General features: G+C 41.0%; 1 protein-coding gene and 1 pseudogene across 20 annotated transcripts in view; both read right to left on the reverse strand.

Annotated features, from left to right (window-relative positions):
- LOC102954828 lies at window positions 1-851 on the reverse strand (annotated as a pseudogene).
- Window positions 852-10632: 9781 nt separating this feature from the next.
- The window catches only part of AAK1 (AP2 associated kinase 1), a 168656-nt gene continuing 156007 nt past the window's right edge, over window positions 10633-23281 (reverse strand). For 17 of the 20 annotated variants that reach the window (XM_042981620.1, XM_042981618.1, XM_042981619.1 and 14 more), the window contains one exon: window positions 10633-14150. In XM_042981620.1, coding sequence (XP_042837554.1) covers window positions 13021-14150 — 1130 coding nt within the window. In that variant the 3' untranslated portion in view covers window positions 10633-13020. Of the gene's footprint in view, window positions 14151-21416; window positions 23173-23281 lie in introns of those variants that run through there. The other 3 variants (XM_042981636.1, XM_042981635.1, XM_042981634.1) reach the window with 2 other exon arrangements.

Here is a 23281-nt window from a genome sequence, read left to right on the forward strand (position 1 = left end):
TTAGAGGTAATGGCAGACCTGGAGAGTACTGTGTCTTCTCCATGCCACACAGTGAGAACCACCAAGAACGTGGTGGAACTTGTGGCCCTTTTCAAGGCCACATTCTTTTTTTTTTTTTTTTTAACATTTATTCATTTTTGAGAAACAGAGAGAGGTAGAATGTGAGCAGGGGAGGGGCAGAGAGAGAGGGAGACACAGAATCCGAAGGAGGCTCCAGGCTCCGAGCTGTCAGCACAGAGCCCGACTCAGGGCTCGGACCCACGAACTGCAAGATCACGACCTGAGCCGCAGTTGGACGCTCAACCAACTGAGCCACTCAGGTGCCCCTCCAAGGCCACATTCTTATGGCCAGCACATGGCAGCCCTCACAGCTCCCTGTGCTTGTGGACTGGTTTGGTGATTCACTGGGCGTCAGGACTTTTTCTGATAGCTTTACGGAATGGGTCGATGAGAATGACCTCAAAGAATCTGTACGTGGACTCTTCACCAACCCGGGACAAATTCAAGACTCTCAGAGCCCCACAGTGGCATCTAGCTCACTCCTCTGTGACAGATTGAAGGCTTCAGGCAAACTTCAGCTGGTCAACACCGTGATGGACAGGCTTGCCATGGGTGGCACCCTGAGGAACTGGGCATCTGCGGCCACCGCGTCGCACACCAATATGATATGTTACATAACCTTGCTTGGCCTTGTACCCCAGTCTGTGAGCTTTATTGAGCTGGGCTGGGTGGGTGGCCCTGTGGAGCACAGAGAGCTGGCATTACTGCCAGCAGCACACACTGAGAAGAAAACGCATCACATGGGACTACTTCTTCCTCCATAGCTCCTGGATGTCATAGTAAGCGCCCATCTTGGCTTGCCTTTGAGCTGATTGCTGCCAGCAGAGAGAAAGCGGTAAACTTTTTATTCCAAAGTCCTATTAGATTTACAGAAAAGTTGCAAAGACAGTACAAATTGTTTCTATCTGTCCCTTAATCGGCTTCCCTGTTGATAGTGTCTTACGTTACAATTATACATTTGCCAAAAGTAAGGAACCAGTATTGCTAATTATTATAACTAAGGAACCAACATTAACAAAACTCCTCCATGGTTTATTTGGATTTCACTACTTTTTCTTTAATTCTTTTTCTGTTCCAGGATCCTATCCAGATATATTACATTTTCTCGTCATAGCTCCTAACACCTTCTGGCCTGTGACAGTTTGTCAGACTTCCCTTGTTTTGGTGAGTTGGTGACTTTTACCAGCTTTGAAGAGTGCTGGTCAAATATTTTGTAGAATGTCCCTCAGTGGGAATTTGTATGATATTATTCTCTTGGTTAGACTGGGGTTATGGGTTTTGGAGAGGAAGACCACAGAGGTCAAATACTCTTCTCATCACATCATGTCACGGTTGTCACAACAGTGTCACAACATACCACTGTTGATGTTAACTTTGATCCTCTGGCTGAGGTGGTGTTTGTCAGGTTTTTCCACTGCAAAGTTACTCTTTCCATCTTCCCTTTCCATACACTACTTTTTGGAAGTATAGACAACATTCAAAGTCTGTGGAATTAAGCTCTACTTTGGAGGCAGGAGAGTCTACACAAATTAGTTGAAATTCTTCTATGTGCGATATGTCTTTTCTTCCCCCATTTATTTTTTCAATGACTTTTATATCAGTATGGGCTGATATCAGGTTGGTGCCTGTGTCTCTGTGGCTTTTTTTTTTTAAGCACTTCTTTACTTTCTGGCAATACCAGGTGCTCGGAGTTCACCTTGTATATTTCCTGCCCCCAGCCCTAGAATCAGCCATTCTCTGTGGAGTCTCGGTTCCTTTCATTTAGAAACCAAGATCTGGGTGTAGTGCTGAGTGTGCTTGTCCATTTACTTTTCAGTCTCTTGTTCCTTCATCTTCATCTGTTCCTTCTCTACAGGTGGTTTCTCCTTAGCTGATAAGGAACAACCATATTCAAGCACTTCCCCCATTAATCCTCCTTCATCCATGTCCCCCACTGGCAAGCTCCCTAGCTCTCTTTTCATTTCCATTCAAGCTCATAGCATGGTCACATCTTATATGAATTTGAAAGGGCTACATAAAAAGAGTAATAAAGTGTCACCTCATATGCAAAATATGAAATAAATGCAAATATTAAAAATTGTCAGATAAAGCACAGCTTCGGAGCTGGTAGGCTCAAGGGAATTGTGCCATTACCACATGGTGGTGCCACCAAAGCTGGTGAGTCAAACAGCAATCAGTAATACTGAATGAGCACTTAAAATGGGCCGCTCTTCTAAGTACAACTCGTAACAATCTGTGATGTGGGCATTAAATGTTATGCCTGGTTTACGGATGAAGAAACAGACTCAGAAGTTCAGTGGTTTGTTCAAGTTTACACAGCTAGGAAGTGATGGACGAGGAATGTAACCCTAAGCAGTTTCAACTTGTGTTCACCTCCACTCCTCAACACAAGGTATCCGTTGCCCTTTGTCAGTAAGAACGGTGCTGTTGTTAACTTGTCTTAGAACTTTGGGAGTAGCTTTAGTGACTAGATTAGTTTCCTACTGCTGCTATAACAAATCATCACCACTGGAATGGCTTAAAACAGCAAATTTATTCTCTTATAGTCTGGAGGTCAGATACAGTCTGATACAGGTACAGGTACAGCCTGAAGCCCATTTTCACTGGACTAAAAGTCAAGTTGTTAGCAAGGCTGGTTCCATCTAGAGGCTCTGAGGGGAGAATCTGTTTCCTTGTGTTTTTCACCTCTGGTGGCTACCTGAATTCTTTGGCTTCCTACATCTTCAAAGTATCACTCCAGACTTTGTTTCTGTCACTACGTTGCTGTCTTCTCTTTTCCTGCATCTTTTTTTTTTTAATGCCTCTTACCCATTGAGCCCATTCCCCTCCCACAACCCCTCAAGCAACCTTCTGTTTTTTCTCCATATTTAAGAGCCTCTTATGTTTTGTCCCCCTCCCTATATTTATGTTATTTTTGCTTCCCTTTCCTTATGTTCATCTGTTTTGTATCTTAAATTCCTCATATGAGTGAAGTCATATGATATTTGTCTTTCTCAGACTAATTTCACTTAGTATAGTACCCTCTAGTTCCATCCACGTAGTTGCAAATGGCAACTCTTTTGGTTGCCGAGTAATACTCCATTGTATGTATATACATTTTCTTTATCCATTCATCCGTCGATGGACATTTGGGCTCTTTCCATACCTTGGCTATTGTCAATAGCGCTGCTATAAACATTGGGGTGCATGTGCCCCTTTGAAACAGCACACCTGTATCCCTTGGATAATTACCTAGTAGTGCAATTGCTAGGTCATAGGGTAGTTCTATTTTTAATTTTTTGAGGGACCTCCATACTGTTTTTCCAGAATGGCTACACCAGTCTGCATTCCCATTTCCTGCATCTCTCTTGAAGCTGTGATTATGTTGGGCCCACCTGACTAATTTAGAACTAATTAAGGGTCCCATTTTAAGACCCTTAATCATCACATGTGCTAAATCCCTTTGGCTATATAAGGTATCCTTCACCGGTTCTGGGGGTTATGACATGGATGTAGGAGGCATTATTCAGCCTACCATAGTGAATACAGTGTTTTGTTTTTAATGTTTTTTTACTTTGTGAGTGCACGTGCATGCTTACACACGGAAGGGACAGAGAGAAGAAGAGAAAGAATCCCAAGCAGGCTCTGTGCCATCAGCACAGAGCCCAACACATGGCTCAATCCTGTGAACCATGAGAGCATGACCTGAGCCAAAATTAAGAGCTGGATGCTCAACCAACTGAGCTACCCAGGTGCCCCCATTTTTTTTTAAAATTCACTGATATTATAGTGTAATTTTCCTTTTCTATCCTACAAACATTTATTCTGTGATGTTATTAGTATGAGAACTGGAGGGAAAAAACATCCAAATCAATGATATTGGAATGCAAGTTAGATATAATAAGATATGGAGAAGGCTGTTAATTTAAGAAGGATAAATCTTTTAAGAAAAAAAAAACATATAATAAAAAAAAATTGGGGACCACGTTGCTCTCCTGGGGAAAAGAACAGTGCAGCTGTGGTGCCCTTAAATTGTGGGTTATTATTTATACAAGGTCCTTGTATACAATAGAACCACCTTGTTCTTTAAAATATATCCTTCCTTCTTTACACCCCACTCAGTCCTCAATGCACTGCAGTCTGCCCTGACTATTTTACTGAAATTGCTCTTGAGTTCACCTCTGGCCTCCAAATGACAAATCCAATTAACATTTTCCTATCTCTTTTGATCTCTCTGTGGCATTTAAAAACTACCGACCACTTCTCAGTCTGGAAAAGGTTTCCTCTCTTAGCTTTGGTATCCCCCTTCTGTTCGTCTACGTTTGTGACTCAGTTTCCTTCATGGCTTTGTTTCTCCACCCGTCCTTGAAGTGTTGTCATTCCCAAAGGGTGTTGTAAATGTTCCTCTCATTCTACATTCTCCTCATCCAAGACTCACTGATAGACTCACTGATGACTTTCCTCTACCAGCAGTCAAGACTTCTCTCCTGATTCATACTACTACTGGCCATCTGGACAACTTTACTTCAACAGCCCATGTGCAGGCACAAGAAAGACATACTGAACTACTGTGGCTGTTTCACCTTGTGTTTTTGAACACATATTTTAACTGGGCTAGCATTGATGAATTTTCATCAAGAAATTCTTCTAAGAAATCCTACTAACTCTATTAGGCTAATTTAATTTTTGATCAATTTCCTAGGCAATGTATTTCCAGGGACCCAGTCTTTTCTTTCTTTTTATTTTTAATGTTTATTTATTTTTGAGAAAGAGAGACAGAGCATGAGCAGGGGAGGGGCACAGAGAGAGGAAGACAACGAATCTGAAGCAGGCTCCAGGCTCTGAGCGCAGAGCCCAACACAGGGCTTGAAACCACAAACCACAAGATCATGACCTGAGCCAAAGTTAGATGCTTAACCGACTGAGCCACCCAGAAGCCCCGGGATCCAGTCTTTTCTGTATACATTTTATAATGGAGACTTATTAGTCAATTTTTGGTTCATTTCAAATTTTACCAATGTACCTTCTGCTACTAAGTTCTCTTGTGGCTACTAAACCTACTAAATTCAAATTTCCTGAGTCAAGATTCTGATTCAGATTTTGTCAAAATTTCATTCTTCCATCAATTTTCACTGATGCGTGGTTTTAACTGATTTGAATTTTACTTGAACTGAATATTTCTACTAGTAATATTCATTAGAAACTGAACAAAGTCTGACAGTTTATATTTAATTTTTGGTTACTCCATTAGAAAACTGTGATCAATTCCCTTCCAATAACCTAGGGTTCTCTAAAGAGTAAAAACAGAGTCTGTCCTTGGGTTAAAGGTCCTGCTCAGAAACAGGATGAGGCTGGGGAGATCAGGTAGAAATACTAATTTCACCATATGTGACTTCACCATATTCTCTCAGTGCTAGAGAACTGAGCTGCCTCTGAAGAGTATACTTGGATTCTTTTGGGCCCTCTAGACTTAACTTGCATAAAAGGTTGAGGAATTATTTGTCTTCTTCCATGTAAGCTGAGATGCTAACTGAGGCCCTCTAGACCTTACTACCCCAATATAAGGATAGATAAACTCAAGGAAAAATTCTTATGATGGAAGGAAAAAGATCTCTGTCTCCAAATCCAGAGAGATGGGTCTAAATTATCTGCTCGCGGCTTTTCTCTGGGCCTCACTCGGGTTTTTCCCACTTGGTTTTTGATTAGGGGGTAATACTTCCCTGGCTGGTCTCTTATTAACCAGTCTCAAAGCTAGCAAAAGTAAGCCACAAAAGGGTGAATGCAAACGATAGCGTCCTGTGGGAGCCAGAGTGTCTAACTCTGGCTCTCCCTACAAGGAAGGCAGAGCTAAGTCACTGCAGGTGAGTCGGTCCACATGTGCAGAAGACTCTGATTCCTGCATCTATCTTAGTGGGAACAATGCATCTATCTAAAATGGCTTCCCCCAGAGCAGTCCAAGTCACAGACAAGGAAGATTGTACTCTTGGTTAATGATACCTTGAAATAGAAAAAGCAAAGGAACTTCACACTGTAGAACTAGGCAGGGCATATATTTAAAGACAGGTGAATCAGATGTTAAATGAATCTTCAGAAAAAGTAGGCACCTTTGGTTTTACTTATATATATTATACCATAACTCTCTGGATCCCTGGATCTTCGTTGAACCATTATCAGTTTGAACTCAGAACTGAACTCAGCCCTTTGCCAATTCTCCCTGAATGATGGATGTCAAACTCGTTAAAGCTCAAATGTTACTATTATTTTCTCAAATTTGGAGAGGAAACAGGCAGGCAGTTTCTCTCCCACAGTATAGATTTAGAAATTCTTAGGAATAACTCATTTCCCCCCAAGACTTCTCTTTGTGTGTGTGTGTGTACTTTTTAATGTTATTTTAATTCCAGTATAATTAAAGTACAGTGTTCTATTCGTTGCAGGTGTACAGTATAGCAATTTTACAATTCTCTACATTACTCAGTGTTCATCATGGTAAGTGTACTCTTAATCCTCTTCACCTATTTCACTCAGCCCCCCACCAACCTCCCTCTGGTAATCACCAGTTACTTTTCCATAGTTAAGACTCTGGCTTTTTTGTTTGTTGTTTCCGAGACTTCTTTGTTATGTTAACGCTGGTCTCTCTTAAGGGATTTTTGTGTGTGTTTTTAAAGACTGAATATTGATGCCGGTCATATTCAAATAACATATTTTAGGAGCTCACAATAAAGTTTACAATAGCAGGGAGCTCTGTGTTTTTTCTAGCTCAATCCATATGGCCCCATTGTCTTGTATTATTTCATTTACGTCTCCATGGAACATCTAGAATGGAAAGAAGTTGTCAGGAAATAACAATTTTGGCATTGGAAACCTAGCAACCAACCAACCAAAAGTTGTCCTTTGAAACTTAAAAACATAAAACGAGGCTTGCTACTATAAAAGGTGCTTATGGAGCCCTTCAATCCTAGGAAGATCTGGCTTAAGAAATAATACAAAATATCAATCATTTATTTTTATTAGGTCCATTTTAATAAAGTGTATAAGAGTTTACAACTCAAAAAATTATTCATAAAAACTATCAGATACATAAGATAGATCACACGAAGAGTGCAATAACATAAATCCAATAGTCTGCAAGTAAGAGGTATTGCAAAAACTGTTAAGATTGACTTTATAAATGTCTTTTTCCCTTCCTTTCCCATGTTCACAGCCCTTGAGATTGCATGCACATATTGTCTTCTGAGGTCTGAGAACTTCAGTATTCCTTATAGCTGGGTTGACTTCCTCATTCAGTCAACTCAGAATGTTTTGTCAGCAGAGGGGTTTGCCTCTTCTCCATGGAATGAGCATGGTCCTTGGCCTTTATTTGGTTTCTGTCCCCTAATAAATGGCATCAAACACTTTCTCTTTCAAAGGAACATCTTGCAGGCCTTGTGCTGTCTGGTCACTGTTGCCAGTCCAACACCACACATGAGCCAAGGGTTCAGGTCAAACCCTACTGAGTTTCATCTTTGTGGATGAGACGAGCATGCTTACTGTGGAAACAGGCTGAGGCAATGGCTGATTTTCCCACCTTTATCTACAACAACTCCAGTTCTAACTCAAGAGTTGTTGGCCAATGGGACTAAATTCACTCAAGCCAGCTACCTACTGTCACCACTTGGTATTCTTTGGATGCCTTCATAAGGAGGTCTTCACACCATGGCAAAAAGCATGAGGACACACACACACACACACACACAGACATCGACACAGACACACACACCTTTCTCCATTCACAATCCTCAAATAGGAGTCTTTGGTAGACTCAGAGAATACAACTGGATTTGCCATTTCAGAGTGAAAAGGCTACATTGTTTTCTCTCACTCCCAAAGTCTCACTTTAACTGACATGGTTAAAAAGCATTTCTGCAATTCCTTGCCAAAAGGAATCAGACAGATCCCTTTAACACATATATGCAGTTCTATTACAACGTAATGCAGATAATATTGACTTGATTTCAAGAACAGAACACTGTTACTATAAACTCAAAACAGTGCCACCCATACTGAGACTGCTGGGAAATAGCTCAGACTACATTTCTTACAGAATTATAAATTACCGGAATCCTGGACTAAGCCACCCGTGTGCTGGTTAGCATTTAGCCATTTTTTACAAGCTATTCCAGAGTCCCTTCACGCCTAAACTTGCCCCTGCATTCTGGAGCACATTGGGCCTGTGTTAGATCATGGTGGAGAGATGCCTTTGGGTTGTCTCCAGAGTAAGGCTGGACTTCTGCCAGCCTTCCTTCATCTGTTCTTCTAGTCCATAAGAAATGGGGAAGGTGAGCCATTTCATTCTTATTTGGAATTATTCCAGTGTGGTGAGATTATCATAGGTTAGGCTGAAACTTAAGAAACTGTTTACAGTAACAAAGGCACATAAAAATTAACATGATCACTCGGTCCCACCTCTCTTTCATCCACTTATTGGTATGGTCATAATAGGGTAATGTTAAGTGAGGAAATGAAGGGGTGGGAACAGGTACAAGGAAGGTGAGCCAAGAAGATTTGCAGGAATAAAGAAGCAGGAAAGAGCTGTGTCTGGCTGTGTCTTAGTGATAGGATCTTGGATACCACACGTGGGAGGCCTGTTTCCTAATAAAGGTCAAGGTACAAAGGAGGCAGTAGAACAGGAAGTCGGAGAGGAAGGTGGCACTTGGGGAATCAAGACACCGCCAGTGTGGATTTTCACATCTAAGCTGAGGCAGCTAGTTGTTTGCAGCAACCTAGAAAATTTATTTTTGTAGGAAAAGAACACAAAAACAATTCCCAACCAGATACTACTTTTATTTTCAAGCATCTTGAAACCCTTAAGTGAACTTCACAAGTTTGCAAATATTCTGATGGTTTAAAAAAACAAAACAAAAAACCCAAAAACCACAAGTAGTAGTTCACAAAGGGACTGAAAAATGAAGAATTTAAATGACATGATTCCATTTAAACTCTTCATGTTTACTCCATCAGGCAGGATGGGAGGACTGGAACCCAGGAGTGACTGCAGGCATTTACAAAGCGCTTCCACCTCCTCAAAAGCTGCGGTCTTTCCAGCGGCTCTCCTATGTTTCTTTTATCAAAATAACCCGGGTTCTAAATTTCTCAGCTAAAACTACACCTGTGTGACCAGCAGCCATTCCACAGTTGACTGGCATGTGTTTTCCAATTTCAGTTCCAAAGACACAGCAGAGAATGACATCTTCCTTTATGAAAGGCACCCAATGACTCCATTCTCATGCTGGAGAATGAGTTGGCTCTCACCCTTCTCCCGTTTCCTATAAAATTTCCTATTTGATAAAATGCATACAAATTATATGATCTATGTTCTGATGACGTTTCCTTATGGTATCAAATACAGCATGGTTCAATTTCTATTGTCAGATCACTCTGGCGATTATATTTATTTTAAATAAAACTGAGATCTGCGACTTTATGAGTCAGTGAAATATCCACCAAATAGCTGAAAACACTGATGTACATGTACTCTAAAACTTACTAAATCAACAACGGGCAAATAAGATGCCGATATTTTTCTTGAAAGTTTAGAAAGAAACGCTGGTCACCAGATTAAACTCAGACCTAAAGTGGCCACGTGAACATGTACACACCAGTCCACACATAGGAAGTTTTCAACTCATTAATAATGAGTGAGCCCAAAATGAAATTGAGTTTAAGATCCAGGTTCCCTTAGGCTCTGCCCAGCATCTGCTTCCACATCAAATTTTGTTCATTCCACTTCCCAATCTAACAAGGACTGGGAGCCTAAAGGGTCATATGTAGCTCAAGAAACAGCTATGTTAAATATTTTCCACCACACATAGTAAAACTTCATTAATTTAATAGTGACTGTTAGTCAATTAACATAGATTCTTTAAAAGTTCATCAGTGCATGTTGTGGTTCAATGCTTTACATCTAAATATATTCTGGCTCATCGCGCTCCACTGAAATGAAAGATCACAAGTTCCCGCATTCCCTAACAAATGTGTAAAAGCAAATAACACATAAAAGTAGGAAGTACAGTATTTTGTTGACTATATATCTTCTTTTTCTCTTTAATGTTAACCTGTTGCAGTATAGTTTTTGGAAACATGCATTTGGTACTAACTCAAAGCACCCTGAGCACTCCTAATTCCCTTAATGCTAAATTTTCTAGAATTCCAGATTCAGAATGGCCTCTGGCAAGAATATTTTATCTTTATTTTTTTAAATGTTTATTTATTTATTTTGAGAGAGAGAGAGAGAGAGAGAGAGAGAGAAAAGAGAGAATGAGCAGGGGAGGGGCATAGAGGGGAGAGAGAATTCCAAGCAGGCTCTGCACTGTTAGCATGGAGCCCGATGCAGGGCTCAATCCCACGAACCTTGAGGTCATGACCTGAGCAGAAACCGAGAGTCGGACACTTAACCGACTGAGCCACCCAGGTGCCCCAGCAAGAATGTTTAACCTTTAAATGATGCATTTACCCTATATGATCCAAAGATCAGTGCAGAATTTACTAGTTATTAGCTAATAATTAATGTAATTTAGTCAAACAATTTTCATGCATCACTCAATAAAAACACAAAAGTAATTTGCATGTTTTTACATTCATTTCCTATTCAAAGAACGTATTTAGAGTCTCCACCCACAATAGGTCTCCAGTGAGAATAAAAAACGTTGCAAGCCCATGCTTGACAAATGATTCAACTATGTGATAAAATCACCATGATTTTATCGATTTTACCTCGAGAGCTAACATGGCTACTTGATTAGGAAGAAGTGATCAAATAACCAAAGGAAAGACATTTTGCAGGGCTATTACGGAGGTAATCCCGAATATCTGGAAGAGTGAGTGAGAGCGACCTTCTCCTTTAAGAGTTTCTGACAGGGGGTGAGTACCTCCCTGAATATTCCTATCCTCTTAGCTCCTGCTTTTGAGGCCTTTAATTGATAATGGCCAAGGGAAGAGTTTGGGGCGCAAAGTTCCATATGCATTAGCTCAAACTACTTATTCAACTGAAAAAATGATTTTGCATCAATTGTTACACAGAAAAATCAGAAATAGTCACTGGGAGAAAAGCAAACTTTTAGAGGGAACATTTTGCATTCCCCAAAGTGAAAAAGACTGGTGTGGCTGAAAACTCGGTGGAAAACCACTGCTGATAGCCCTGATCCAGTGCCAATGATCAAAGTTTATCTTTTAACATGGACATTTGAAATAAGTGGAGACTACACTAGAAAAAGTCTTGAAAAGTTGCCATTCATATCCTACCACCAAGACCCCTGAGCTTCAAATTTAAACAGTGTGATACCTAATCAACTGCAGTATGAGTCTAGCATTCTGGCTTGAACCTTGGATGAATTTCCAACTCTTTTACACCATTAATTTGGTTTGGTAAGTAACCCTCCCAACTTCTCCAGCTAACAGAGACATCACTAACATCTATTATTACAAGTAACAGGAAGCTTTTGGGTTGAAACATGGCCCAGCAGCTCTTTCCATTAAATTGAACTTCCTCAGCAGAAATCTTCCCATGGAGACACGAATTTCACCTTAAGGCACTATAATAAAGGGTATGAAAACAGCCAGGAATGAGTCAGATCTTTCCAGAAATAGAAGACATTTCAAAACCACAAGTCAGTCACCTACCTGGCCTACTTCAACATCTAAAGAGGACAGAGAATTGAAAGGTTTTCATGGCTAGCTGATTCAGCTCTTTTCTTCCAAACTGACTTACATGTCTCAGATTTCTATTTCCTCAAGAGGCAGTGGAGAAAGAAAGCAAGGAATTGGAAAAAACAAATAAGGAAGCAAATCTAGTTTGTAGCCTAGTCTCATGATGAATTCCATAGTGACAGCATGGAGTGCTCACAGGTTTTTAAGTAGTTAATAAAATATTACTAACACCATATACCCAATGGTTAGAGCTGTAACAAGGTGCTCTTTTCTATCGTTCTGGGGGCGGGGAGAATTATAAAGATAATTAATTTTTCAAGACCATGTACAGGGAATTTGTTAATAGCAAATAGCACATTTTGGAGAAAGAAAAATCTATTCTAAAGCCTCAGTTGCAGCAGGATTTTCCTACACATTCCAATGAATTCAATTTTGCCACAAGAAAAGAACTAAATAAAAACAGGGCTCAGATCAATTAGGTCAGGAGACAAATGCCAGTAAATGAGTGATTGTGGAGGTAGGTATAGTATGACAGGATTTACCTAAAGGAAAAATGCTCCCTGTGCACACACACATGGCACACACATACCTGTGCACTCCTGGTGATTTAAAAAGCGTGGGCATGGGAAGGCTCAACACTGTTAGACATGAGCACAGATATCTCATCTGTTTGCATTTCTATGTAGGAAAGGATCTGACACACGTTACACACCCACACTCATGTGTGAGAGGCCAGCCTGGCTCGCACAGACTCAGAAACAGATCCAGAGAATCCTTGTAGAGTTGCTGGTTTTACAGGAATGATTAGTATCTGCAGGATCACACTTCCTTTTGATTTGCAGGATTTTTATCTTGCATTTCCTTCCAGAAATATGCCCTTTGCAAGAGCATTAAGTCAAGTCCTGAAGGGACTAATCTTGTGTCCTCCAATGAACATGACTCAGAACGGAAACTGCAGGAATAAACCTTGCAGTAACATGGCCCCTTTTGGTTTGGGGTGAAGTATTTCTGGATTCAAGCAGTTTTGGGGCAAACAAAGAAAGCAGAGTTCTGGGTGGAGGTGGAGATGGAAATGCCTGGAAGTCCAGAAATCAATATAAACAAAAGAAATGAGCATAACTTAAAGGGGTTTCAGTTAAGTATCACTGCAACGGAGTTTGTTGAGCACACAAGTTCTGCTGATACGTGGAACTGAAAGATAATAATTGGTGTATTTCTTGAGATAGGCTCAGCTGGGAGTGACGTGGTAGGTACTGAGGGTGGGGTAAAGACAGACGCCTAAGGCTCAGGTTATCGCTCCTAAGGTTTCTGCTTGCCTGATTTTGAAGGAAAGGGTGCTAAAGCAAAAGGATCTGCAGGTGGCAGCTCCATAGTCCTGGAGGAAAGGGATGTGATGGAAACAGAGCCAGCTATCGACTGTTTGTTGGTCTGTGAAACAATTTTGTAGGCAGCAATGGGCTGGGCTTCTGGATTTGGCTCATCTTCTGGGCTATAGTGACGAGAATATTTGGATAAAGACTGGGGGCGGAATGGTTTGCCAGCCATGGGGCCTGAGACAGCTTCTTTCTGGGGCTGAGGTCCTTTGTTTCTGTCGTTAGGATGACCCCCAGGTTCCAGGGAGGATCCCCTGGGAGAGATGCTGTCTAGATGGTCTGCTGCTTGTACAGAATGGGAGGGGTGGTTAGACTGTTGGACAAAAGCAGCCATGGAATACTGAGCTCGGACGGGGGCATACGCTGCCCTCTCTAGGCCTGGGAGCAAAGGAACATCGTCTGTCTGGTTGAGGAGACTGGCCTGCACGGGCAACTCCTGGGAGGCGCTCTGGGCAACTGCTAATTCCTCCATGCTCTTCTTCTTGGTAAAAGGAGCTCTCAAGAACACGTCCGCCTCCTCCGGCTGGGAAGGAGCCACACTGCCCTTGGAGACAAATGGAGCTTTGGAGAAAATATCCATGTCATCAGTTGGAACCCTTGAGCTCCTGAAGGGAGCTGTGGCAAAAACATCTGGCTCCCCGAGACCATCAGTGGTCGGCTGTGTGAGGGCTTGGAACTGGTTCTTTCTTCCACCTTGGCCTGCTTTTGCTTGCTCAGTAGAGACTTCTGGCTGAGTGAATGGAATGGCTCCTCCCAGTTTCCCTTGCGGAGGCCTGCAGCTCTCATCCTCTTCTTCAGACTCCATGAGGAGAGGTCGGGACCCACTGCAGTCTAGCATGTCCCCCTCGAGATCAGTCCCTTCCTCTTCGCTGCTGTGGAATGAACTGTTGCTTGAAGGGCCATCTCGGGCCAAGTAGTCAGATTCTAAATTGTTCTGAGTTTTCATGCCAGGTACTCTGGAGGGGTCTGGATACAAGGGAAGGCCTTTAACACCCGCTGAGTCTTTAAAGTGCTCTACAGTTATTACAGGACAGGGATTGGGCTCTCTCTGGAGACCTAGAAAAGCACAAAATGCAGAATTAATGCACAGATCAGTCCAACTCTCCTTGGAACATTTAACGGTCAACCCGCGGCAGAAACATTGTGGGACCAAATAATAAAGGTTGAAAATGGAAAAGGAAAAACAGAAAAATAAAAGTCAGGCAAGGAAACTGCACACAAACTGGAACACAAGCAATCACTGTATCACATTTTGGAACATGATCGGCACAATGTACAGGAAAGGAGATGAAGATGTTAGGCACACAGACATTCAGCATAACTATGAGCTGCTCCTACTCGCGGGGCCAGACACAGACACCTGCTCTACCTGGCACTGACTCACGATGGAATGAAAACAAACCCAGTCACTCATGTCCATATACACCATGGCAGTTCTGCATTATGTAGAAGTACTGTCTGGGGACAAATGCAATTCAGTATCTGACATGTGGTTATCTGCTCCATGCTGCCTGTATCTGAGGACAGATTCCTCCCAAACCACCCCCCTCCCCGCCCCCACCACCACCCTGGAAAAGCAGCAGAACACGGCTGCTTGATAAATACAAGATTTACATCATAAGCACTACTCAAAGAGCACAAGAGTGCCCCAAATACCAATACTGAAGGCACTTTCTAAGGGGAGGAGACATAGTCAAAATCATATTAAATAAATCACCTTCAGCTGGAATTGCTCTGGAATTTTGTTTTCAGTCTTCTAAGTTACCAAAGATCTCCTCTGCTTAAATGAATCTATGATAAAGTCCTTTAAGCAGAAGGAGTAAAATACAAGGATAATTACAGAAATATTTGCAAACTCTAATCTACCAGTCTACTTCTATCTAGATAGAGGTGCCTCAGGGTGCTCTGGCTTTTAAAATCAAATAGACAATTATCAGAATGCAAGACAGCTTACCTTCCAAGAAATATTAGCAGGTTAGGAGTATGTCATTGGGCACATGTTAGCAAGAGGGCAGGAAAAAGGCATATGTAACTAAGCAAGAAGAATCCAGAGAAAGCGTGGTTGGGGGTAAAGATATCATTTCATCATGGGTTTCCCAACCCACCAGGCATTTGGTACAATGGTTTGGATTCTGTAGACGACTTGGAACCTCTGTACAGAGGTAATTCCATCATCCCCTCCCCACATTACCCTCTCCCCTTCCAGGCAAATCATTAGCTAGTAGAAACTTCTGCTAACAATTATCCCCTGCTAAGGTTTCTGCTTGAATTAAGCACACAGAACACAGCAGAAGCGGCATCAAAATCAGTTTATTGGGAAACCAGTCACTTAGAGGCATTACATTGTATGCAAAGAGATGTAGAGAGAGATCGGAACATTTTAGAAGATACGGTACAAAAATACTCGTTTCTCGGAATTCTATTAACTTTTTAGCAGTGCTTCTTTTTAAACAGCTCTCACCTTAAATATCGTTTTCAGAAAGAAAAAAAAAGGTGGGTGCCCCCCTCATTTTCTAAGAGTTCAAATGCATTCAGTGAATTCCTGATTAGAATCTTTAAGTAAAATTCTGTACTGGTGCCAAATGGCTTTCTGAGTAGTGTTTGAAGAATATGATTTTGAAGAGGATAAGTTTTTTCTTTGAGCGACAGCTTTAGTATGTGTACCTACACGGTGACTTGAAAGCATTAGTCGGCTGACAGGAAGTAAACGGAACACCTTCTTTCTTGCATGGTCAAGCTAATAATGGCATCATAGCCATCAATAATGAAAACTGAACAGTTTGACAGGAGTTGGTGTTTTGGGGAAATTTAAATTGAATTCCGTCAGATCAGTTTGTGTGTAGAGAATGCCAAAAAGCAGCTACCTATAGAACCAGGGGCACTTCGGATGCCTGCGGTCTTAGATTACATTTCAAGAACTATCAGGTACCAAGTAGAGATGCCCACATCCAGAGCTGGACAGGATGGAAGAACATGCTTAACCTTTCTAGATTACTTAAAAAGTGGGTTCTTGGTCGGCTGGAAACCTGGCACACTAGCATATTCTAGGATTTTGATGGCAATAGGAAAACTACACCTAAAACTTCAAGAACTTTTAAAAATTCACAAGCACAGTCACAAAACCCCTATAACATTTAGTTTGCAGGGAAAACTTACTTCCTGTTCTTCAAAACAAGGCCAGATCCATTTCTGTTTTTCAGCATTCTTCTGCCTTCTAGGGTTGGAAAACTAATTTAAAGGATTTTCCTGAGAAGGCCAAGTCTCTGAACCTCTTCATTCTTTTTAGAGAAGGTGTGGTGTGACTACAGCAGAGAGCAACTACCCTTTGCAGCTCTCCAAGCCAGGCATTCTGGAGACCAAAGAATGCCAGTGAGTTTGGGGATGCACAGATATCCACACTCTCTCAGCGCAAGAAACAAAATGGTCACGAGAAGGAGAGGTTCTAAATAACTGTGAGCAGAAGATGGACATTAAGTCTTGTTGGCAGTTACAGGTTCTTTCTGGAATGAGTGTGTTCTAGTAAGGTAGGGAAAGCACATGTTTTCAAGGTGAATAGTCCTTGTAGATGAGGATGGCCTTGCACTATTAGGAAAACATGTTTGCAGAGGTCTGGCTACTAGCAATGAAGGAATTGCACTAATTTAACCTCATGTCTTGGCCCCGTTCCTCTGGTAACCAACCACGCATAGCAGATGCCCCATGACCACAGAGCTCAATGAAGTTAGCCCGTTGTCCCTGAGGGGCAGAGGGCTTAAATCCAGGACATGGTCCTACAGTCTGCCCAAGGGTCTTTCATATCATAAAGCCTAAAGTAGGGCATTTTGTTCTCATTCCCTCAAACTGTGTTACGTCCCTTTTCATTGTGGTTTTGTGCGTTAAATTAAGCAAGAAGGCAAGACATGCTTCTTTTTCTTGCTCTCATGTAGGGCTGCGTGCAAAGTTAAGGTTAAGCACACTTTTTGAAACTTCTATCAGGGATAATGCCATTTTAGTCTATTTTGAGGCTCCAAATTGTATAGATTTCCCTAAGAGTTCATATGCTTGACAGAGTAGGAAAGAAGTCCCCAAAAGTATCTGATGACTTAGCAACTCTCCTAACTGCCTATTAACTTCCAAAGCAACCATCAGTGTTGAGTGATTGGGGGTATGTTTACCCTCGGAATTTTATGTGATGGACATAGTGAGAGGGTCATCAGAGTGCTTTCAAAAAAATCAAAATCTGAAGACTTAAATTTTAGGCTGGATACTCTTTAGTGCAATATATCATGCACAATCCAGAATTTTTCTTTCCTCCATACTACAAACTGAAATAACAGGTACAGGGAGTATCAAAGACATAATTCTTGCTAAAAACGGAAAAATGAAGACTTGGGGAGTACTGAGAAACCTTCTCATACATTTAGCAAATAGCAAAATATCCCTTCATAAGAACGCCAGAAATGCAGCACCAATTGAAAGTCACACTCTTGGAGCCAAATCAGGGAATCAAGAGGTGTACATCAAATTAATAATTTCCACGACCTTTTAGCTTCGATAATAAAATTAAGGGTTCTACCATATGTTGTGCAGTGGTATTAAGACCCATGACTGGGGAATAGGGATTTGACGGGAGCCAGCATGGGCCAGTGATGCCGTGCCTCTCAAGCCAGTGGAGCAATTAAATGAGATTTCTCCCTGGGCATAAAACTGCTGTGGCCAACATAAAATGTTTAATTAAACTGGCCTGGGTATATTAAAGATTAAATTAGAGGAGGATAGCTGCAAATCTGTGCTCCGTTTTCAAACCCGCATCTCGTCATATCAAATGCAGGCTCACGAGGGTTTCATTCTCCCTGACTCCATGGTAGCCATGACTCATTAAAATGTCCTCAGCAGGTGTCCGCACTTCCCTTGTGCACAGCTACTTACTGCCACTCAACAATGGGTTTAAATCCTTCGTGCAAAAGTAGGCTATCAGATTAGGAAAACAGCAGCTATTTTAAGTTATTTACATCTGTGAACATCAGGCTCCTGGTTGAACAGATAAGTCTTTATTCCCCTGTATGTTTACATAATAAATTGTTTACAGACTTTTTTTTATACAATATTTGCGTAGCAGTGTTTAAATTTCATATTTTTACTGTACAAGGTAGCTTCGTGTACCTGTTTGCTTTGTCTTCTTAGGGAGGACATGATAAAGACCTGTGGTAAATATACAACCATGTGATAAGGGGGGGGGAGGTGCAATAGGGTAGAGCAGAATACTCACAGGAAGAAGAGTAAGGTCAGGATACTACCATCAAAGTGGGAACCAAGGAAGTGTCTTCCATTCAAGCAACTACCACCATTTGGCAACTCTGCATAAGTTAGCATTACCCAAAGAAACTCCTTCACCTTGGTGAAAGGAAACCCGGGATAAACAAAGTAGTATCTTGTTACAGATTATTTGAAATGGAGGCCATCTGGGATTCATTTTGACTCAAGAAACCCAAGTACATCCAACTTGAGGAACATGACTAGGGTGGAAAATGAAAAGACTAACTTTGTGTTGGTAAAATTATAGTCTCTAGAGAGGAATAAAAGACAGTTTTATATTATCTGGAGTGTTTCAGTAAAGATTTCATTTTAAATATCCCTCTGCTAGTATCTCTGTTCTGCCTGGCAGCCTCTAATTCACTTAATTCAGTACTTTGGCCAATCCTATCATTTTTGTCCCCAAACTAAGTTAGTGGCTACACGAGCCTGGTAATCTTACAGTCACAGAAAGTTAAAGACTCCTGGAAATTTAGACAAACATCATCATGGGAGACTTTACTTTGGCCCAAGATACCTATAGTGTGCATTTATTCAGGTGAACTCAGATCCCTCCATACTTCTGGGCTCAGGTCAACCCAGAAGGTCCTCCCCTTCCCATACAATTGCTGAAGGCAGACTGTTCCTGACTTGGGGAAAACTGTGTTAGTTCAAACCAAAATGATCAATTACCTGTCAGCAGAGCAGGAAAAGAGTATTATAAACAAAACTAATTATTTCATCTTGAGAAAATTTTTCTTGAGTTTGTTTCCCTGTAATTATTAGCAATCCAAGTTCTATAATTCTACTTCAGAAAGAGCCAAGTCCAGTATCAAATGACACTGAACAAAGTGACAACCTCTTTCGGAGGTATTTTAAAATCCACATCTTTCCATTTTCTAAACTACTAAAGACAGGTGAAATTATGGAAGTTCCCTTATTCAGAGGATCAAGGAAATTAAGAATGATAGTTGTCGCTTTCCATTATAAGCTGCTCTCTGGGAATTTTCTGTGGATTATTCCTTTTACTGTCTTTAATAGTAACCACATTTCATCTGAGGTGGGTGGGTGATTTTGTTAAATGTTACCCTAAACCAGGAGTCATGGAAAAAGATCAAGAAAGAGATGCTTCCAGATGCTGAAAGCAATACTAATTAGATAATAATTCAACTGATTTTCCTATACCTTATTACCTTCCTTGATGGTATTTCTAAAGAGAGGAGTTTCAAAATAACTTAAATGATGGCAGCATCATTAGAGTAAGTATTAGCTTCCCAAGTAAAACCAGATGCCTTTGAATGGAACAACACTCAATTAGCTGTCAAAATTCTGGTATGTCTGCTAAAGAAGTCATTAATTATGATCAGAGTTAGAAGTGTCTATTTAAACCTTATCTCCTCCGAGTCCCGTGTTTTTAGAAACACTGGGGCCTGAATTTGGTGATCTAGTTATTTGAATGCTTTAAAGAAAAAAAAAAAAAAAAAAAAACGCCAACAATTTGTTATGTGTTCTGGTATAGTTACTACTCTTACACAGTTGGATTAAAGCAAATCAGAAACATATGCTTATAGTATCTGCCCATTTTTAAGTGTCAGATCACTGATTTTATGTTTTAAAAGAATTGAAATCTTCTGACACTGTTTTGTTGGAATAGGTAGGGGTGTGTGAGTAATATTAAAAAAAAGAATCTATGTCCCAAACTGTCCAGTAATGCAGGCTTCTATTCAGTTAACCAAGAAAGAGCAACCCAAGTTAGTAAAAAGTCCATTATAATTCTCTAAAATGTAAATACTGCTACAGTAACAGTAAGAACTACAGAAGGTAACTGAAGAACATCCGGATTATACAAACCCTTCATAGTCCTTCCAAAGCATAATAGTATGTACGTAGAAGTCTAGAATTCCATACGCTTAAAGACCATCTAGTCCAAACTCATCATTGTATAAAAAAGGAACAATAGCTCTTAGAAGTGAAGAGCCTGCTGAAGGCTGCTTGGCCAGTGACCGGAAAAGGTCAGGGAGAGATCCCAAGTGACCTGGCCTGTCCTGCCCAGGCCTCTTCAGCTGGCCCGGCCTCAGGTTCCATGTGAAATGAAGTGGATGGACTAGAGACTGGTCTCTCCAATCCCTCTTGTGGAGTTTGTATGTCTACCAGTTATCAGCATACCTCACTCATATCAAATAAACCCTTTTAGCTTAGGGATGAAGCTATAAACTAAGGGAGGTCCCATTTGCTGAGTCACTCACATGGATACCTTAGCAGAAAAATAGTTCTTCTCTTTGAGGCCCCATTCCTAAAGAACAAACCCAAGATGATTTCATGTCATTATCTCCCTCAGACTTCCTCCATCCAGTCTCTGGCTGCTAGTCTGTTCATTTTCATTAACAGTCTCCATTAAGCTTTATTGAGCCAGATGACTAGATAATATATCTCAATGTGATTACGGGTAATACATGAAAGGAACAATTTACAGATACCTAATTTCTAAACTGTACTCTTCATGGTTTCAATTAAATTGAGAAACTAGATATTTCATTATATTTCTAACATGTATATGTATGAAAAAAATCAAATTGGAAAACATAGGCATAAAACATTGTTCTTATTTAAAAATAAACATTTCCTTCATTAGATTATACATTCTTTCTATGTCCAGGAAAAAGAATACAGTTTTGATCTTCAGTAATATTCCTGTCCACAAAGGTGCAAACCGAGTCCCATTTTCACTACTATCCAATCATGGAGAGCTCTTCAAGGATATCTTTTTTTTTTTTTTTTATCTTCAGCAGGAAGGTGGTGCCTCCCTCAATTTTGGAAATGATCCATTATCCTAATAGAGGGCTTTACTTAGCTCATCTAGTTTCAGCTGGCACAGGAAGTATTTAAAGTCAGGAGGAAGACTGAAAGATTCAGACTTTTCCTCCGCTGCCTTTCAAAGGCTGCTCTCATATTTCTGGGGTCAAAGCTTGACCTCCAAAGTGCAGTGTTTTGCAGGCTGTTGTTGCTGCTCAACTCCCTCCCCCCCCCCCCCCCCCCCACTAAAGTGCAAACGTGAGGAAGGAGAAACAAAAGTACTAGATAGAGAAACAGGCAAGTGGGCTTGGAATTTTATTTGTACAAATCTGATCAACTAAGAGTTTCCCTTCTGATCATGGAAAACGGCACTCGAGGAAGAGAACCACAGTGGGTTGCTCTGTGCCCACCTCTTTTTCAAAAGGGCAATTTTATAAAATTGCTCTCTATGTAAGGAAAAAAAGATACACTTCAATGAGTAAGTACATATACAGAGGGTGACCATGAGGCATGTTGTCATGTCAGTGCAGGGTCCTTTATTTATTTTATGAACAATATTCTAAGGTTAGTGAGGAACTACGCTTTGTTTTGTTTTTTAATCTAGGAAGCCAAGGAAAACCAACTGAACATATTTCATTGGCTGCATCCTTCAGTTCCAACATCAGAGAGAAAGAAAGGTAAGTAGCCAGAGTCAAATTGTGCCCAGCTTGTAGGCACACTTATTTCTGATTATCTGAAAATAAACAACATGCTTATTCTACAAAGACAGAGGACCTGCTGAAAGCTTAAAGCAACACACAAGTCTACTCAAAATGATTCCATATGTTACACTGTAGGATTGCTGTGTAGTTATACAAGGGAAAGAGGTCAAAACCCTGTACAGACACCTGATATCAGACTTGAAACGCCAAGTGGAAACAGAACTATTCAGCGTCTTCATTTATACACAATTTACAATATTTGATTCAAAATAAAAATCACAAGAAAAATACATCTGTTTCTGCTACAATTCCTTCCCCTCCCCCATCCACCCCCCAGTGAAAAGTCTTCTAATAAAAGGTATCATATTACCACCATTGTCTTGTTTTGGTCTAATTCTGAGATCCCGGCTTGGGACAGTTAACATGAAAAGGAATGGCAATACTTGGGTTTTATATAATGTACACATTTTATCCAAGGATCTCAAGTACTTGCAGTCACGTCTCCAGATCTGAGAAATCACGGTTCAATGGAAGCCAGAATGCTGGATGAATGCTGGGCAGGTTGCATGGGGTGTAAAATCCCTTGGCTAAGTCTATGATCAAACAAGGTCAAAGCTGGTTGGCTAGAGCTGGGCTCAATTTCTCTTTTCAAACATATCCCATCCGTCAGTCAGTTTTACCCTCTCTTAAATCACACACTCATCTCCAGGCTACTGCCTAGAGTTAAGACCAACTGAAGAAGCCATGTCCTCATGATAATGCAGCAGCGTAAAAAGCAAAAACAGAGAAACACATTCATCAGCATCTGGCCAAAGGAGACAGGGGTTGGGAGGACTGGCGTGGGAGGCCATTCCTAGCAAGAATGAGACAAAGGTGTCAATTCACTAGTTTCAGTTACAGTTAAGCTTTTGGTGGAGTTGATTCCAGCAGAGGTGAAGCTCATGGCATCTAGCGCTTGATTTAAGATAATGCTATTGAAGAGGGGTAATGAGAAAACACAGCAAACTAACAGGGAGGAACTGGCCAAGGAATATCTGGAGGGCCAAAGTGATTTTCTTTCCTTATCATTTCTACAGGAGAAGGCAAGGGGTAGGAGATAAGGGCTGGAGGGCCCCTTATTAGCAGATTTTTTAAAAAATCATTTTTCTTATAACTCCGTAATGAAAATGTATATTACGGTATGAAGGTTACAGAACTGCATCTGCTACTGGGTCACGGCTACAGGTCTATGAGCTGATCCACCAGCAGTAAAGACCTGGCTAGGTTGGGAAGACTGGACTCAGAGCTCCCACTGCTGTTTCTAGAGTGCCCACCTGGAAGCGGAGAAATAGGAGTTCAGTACAAAACACAGAGGGTTAAGGTTTAGATGTGCAGAGCAAGCAAAGGAGAAACAAAACAAAACCCTAGAGAAGCAACAATTTA

The sequence above is a fragment of the Panthera tigris genome, chromosome A3 (genome assembly GCF_018350195.1).
Source record: "Panthera tigris isolate Pti1 chromosome A3, P.tigris_Pti1_mat1.1, whole genome shotgun sequence".
NCBI lineage: Eukaryota > Metazoa > Chordata > Mammalia > Carnivora > Felidae > Panthera > Panthera tigris.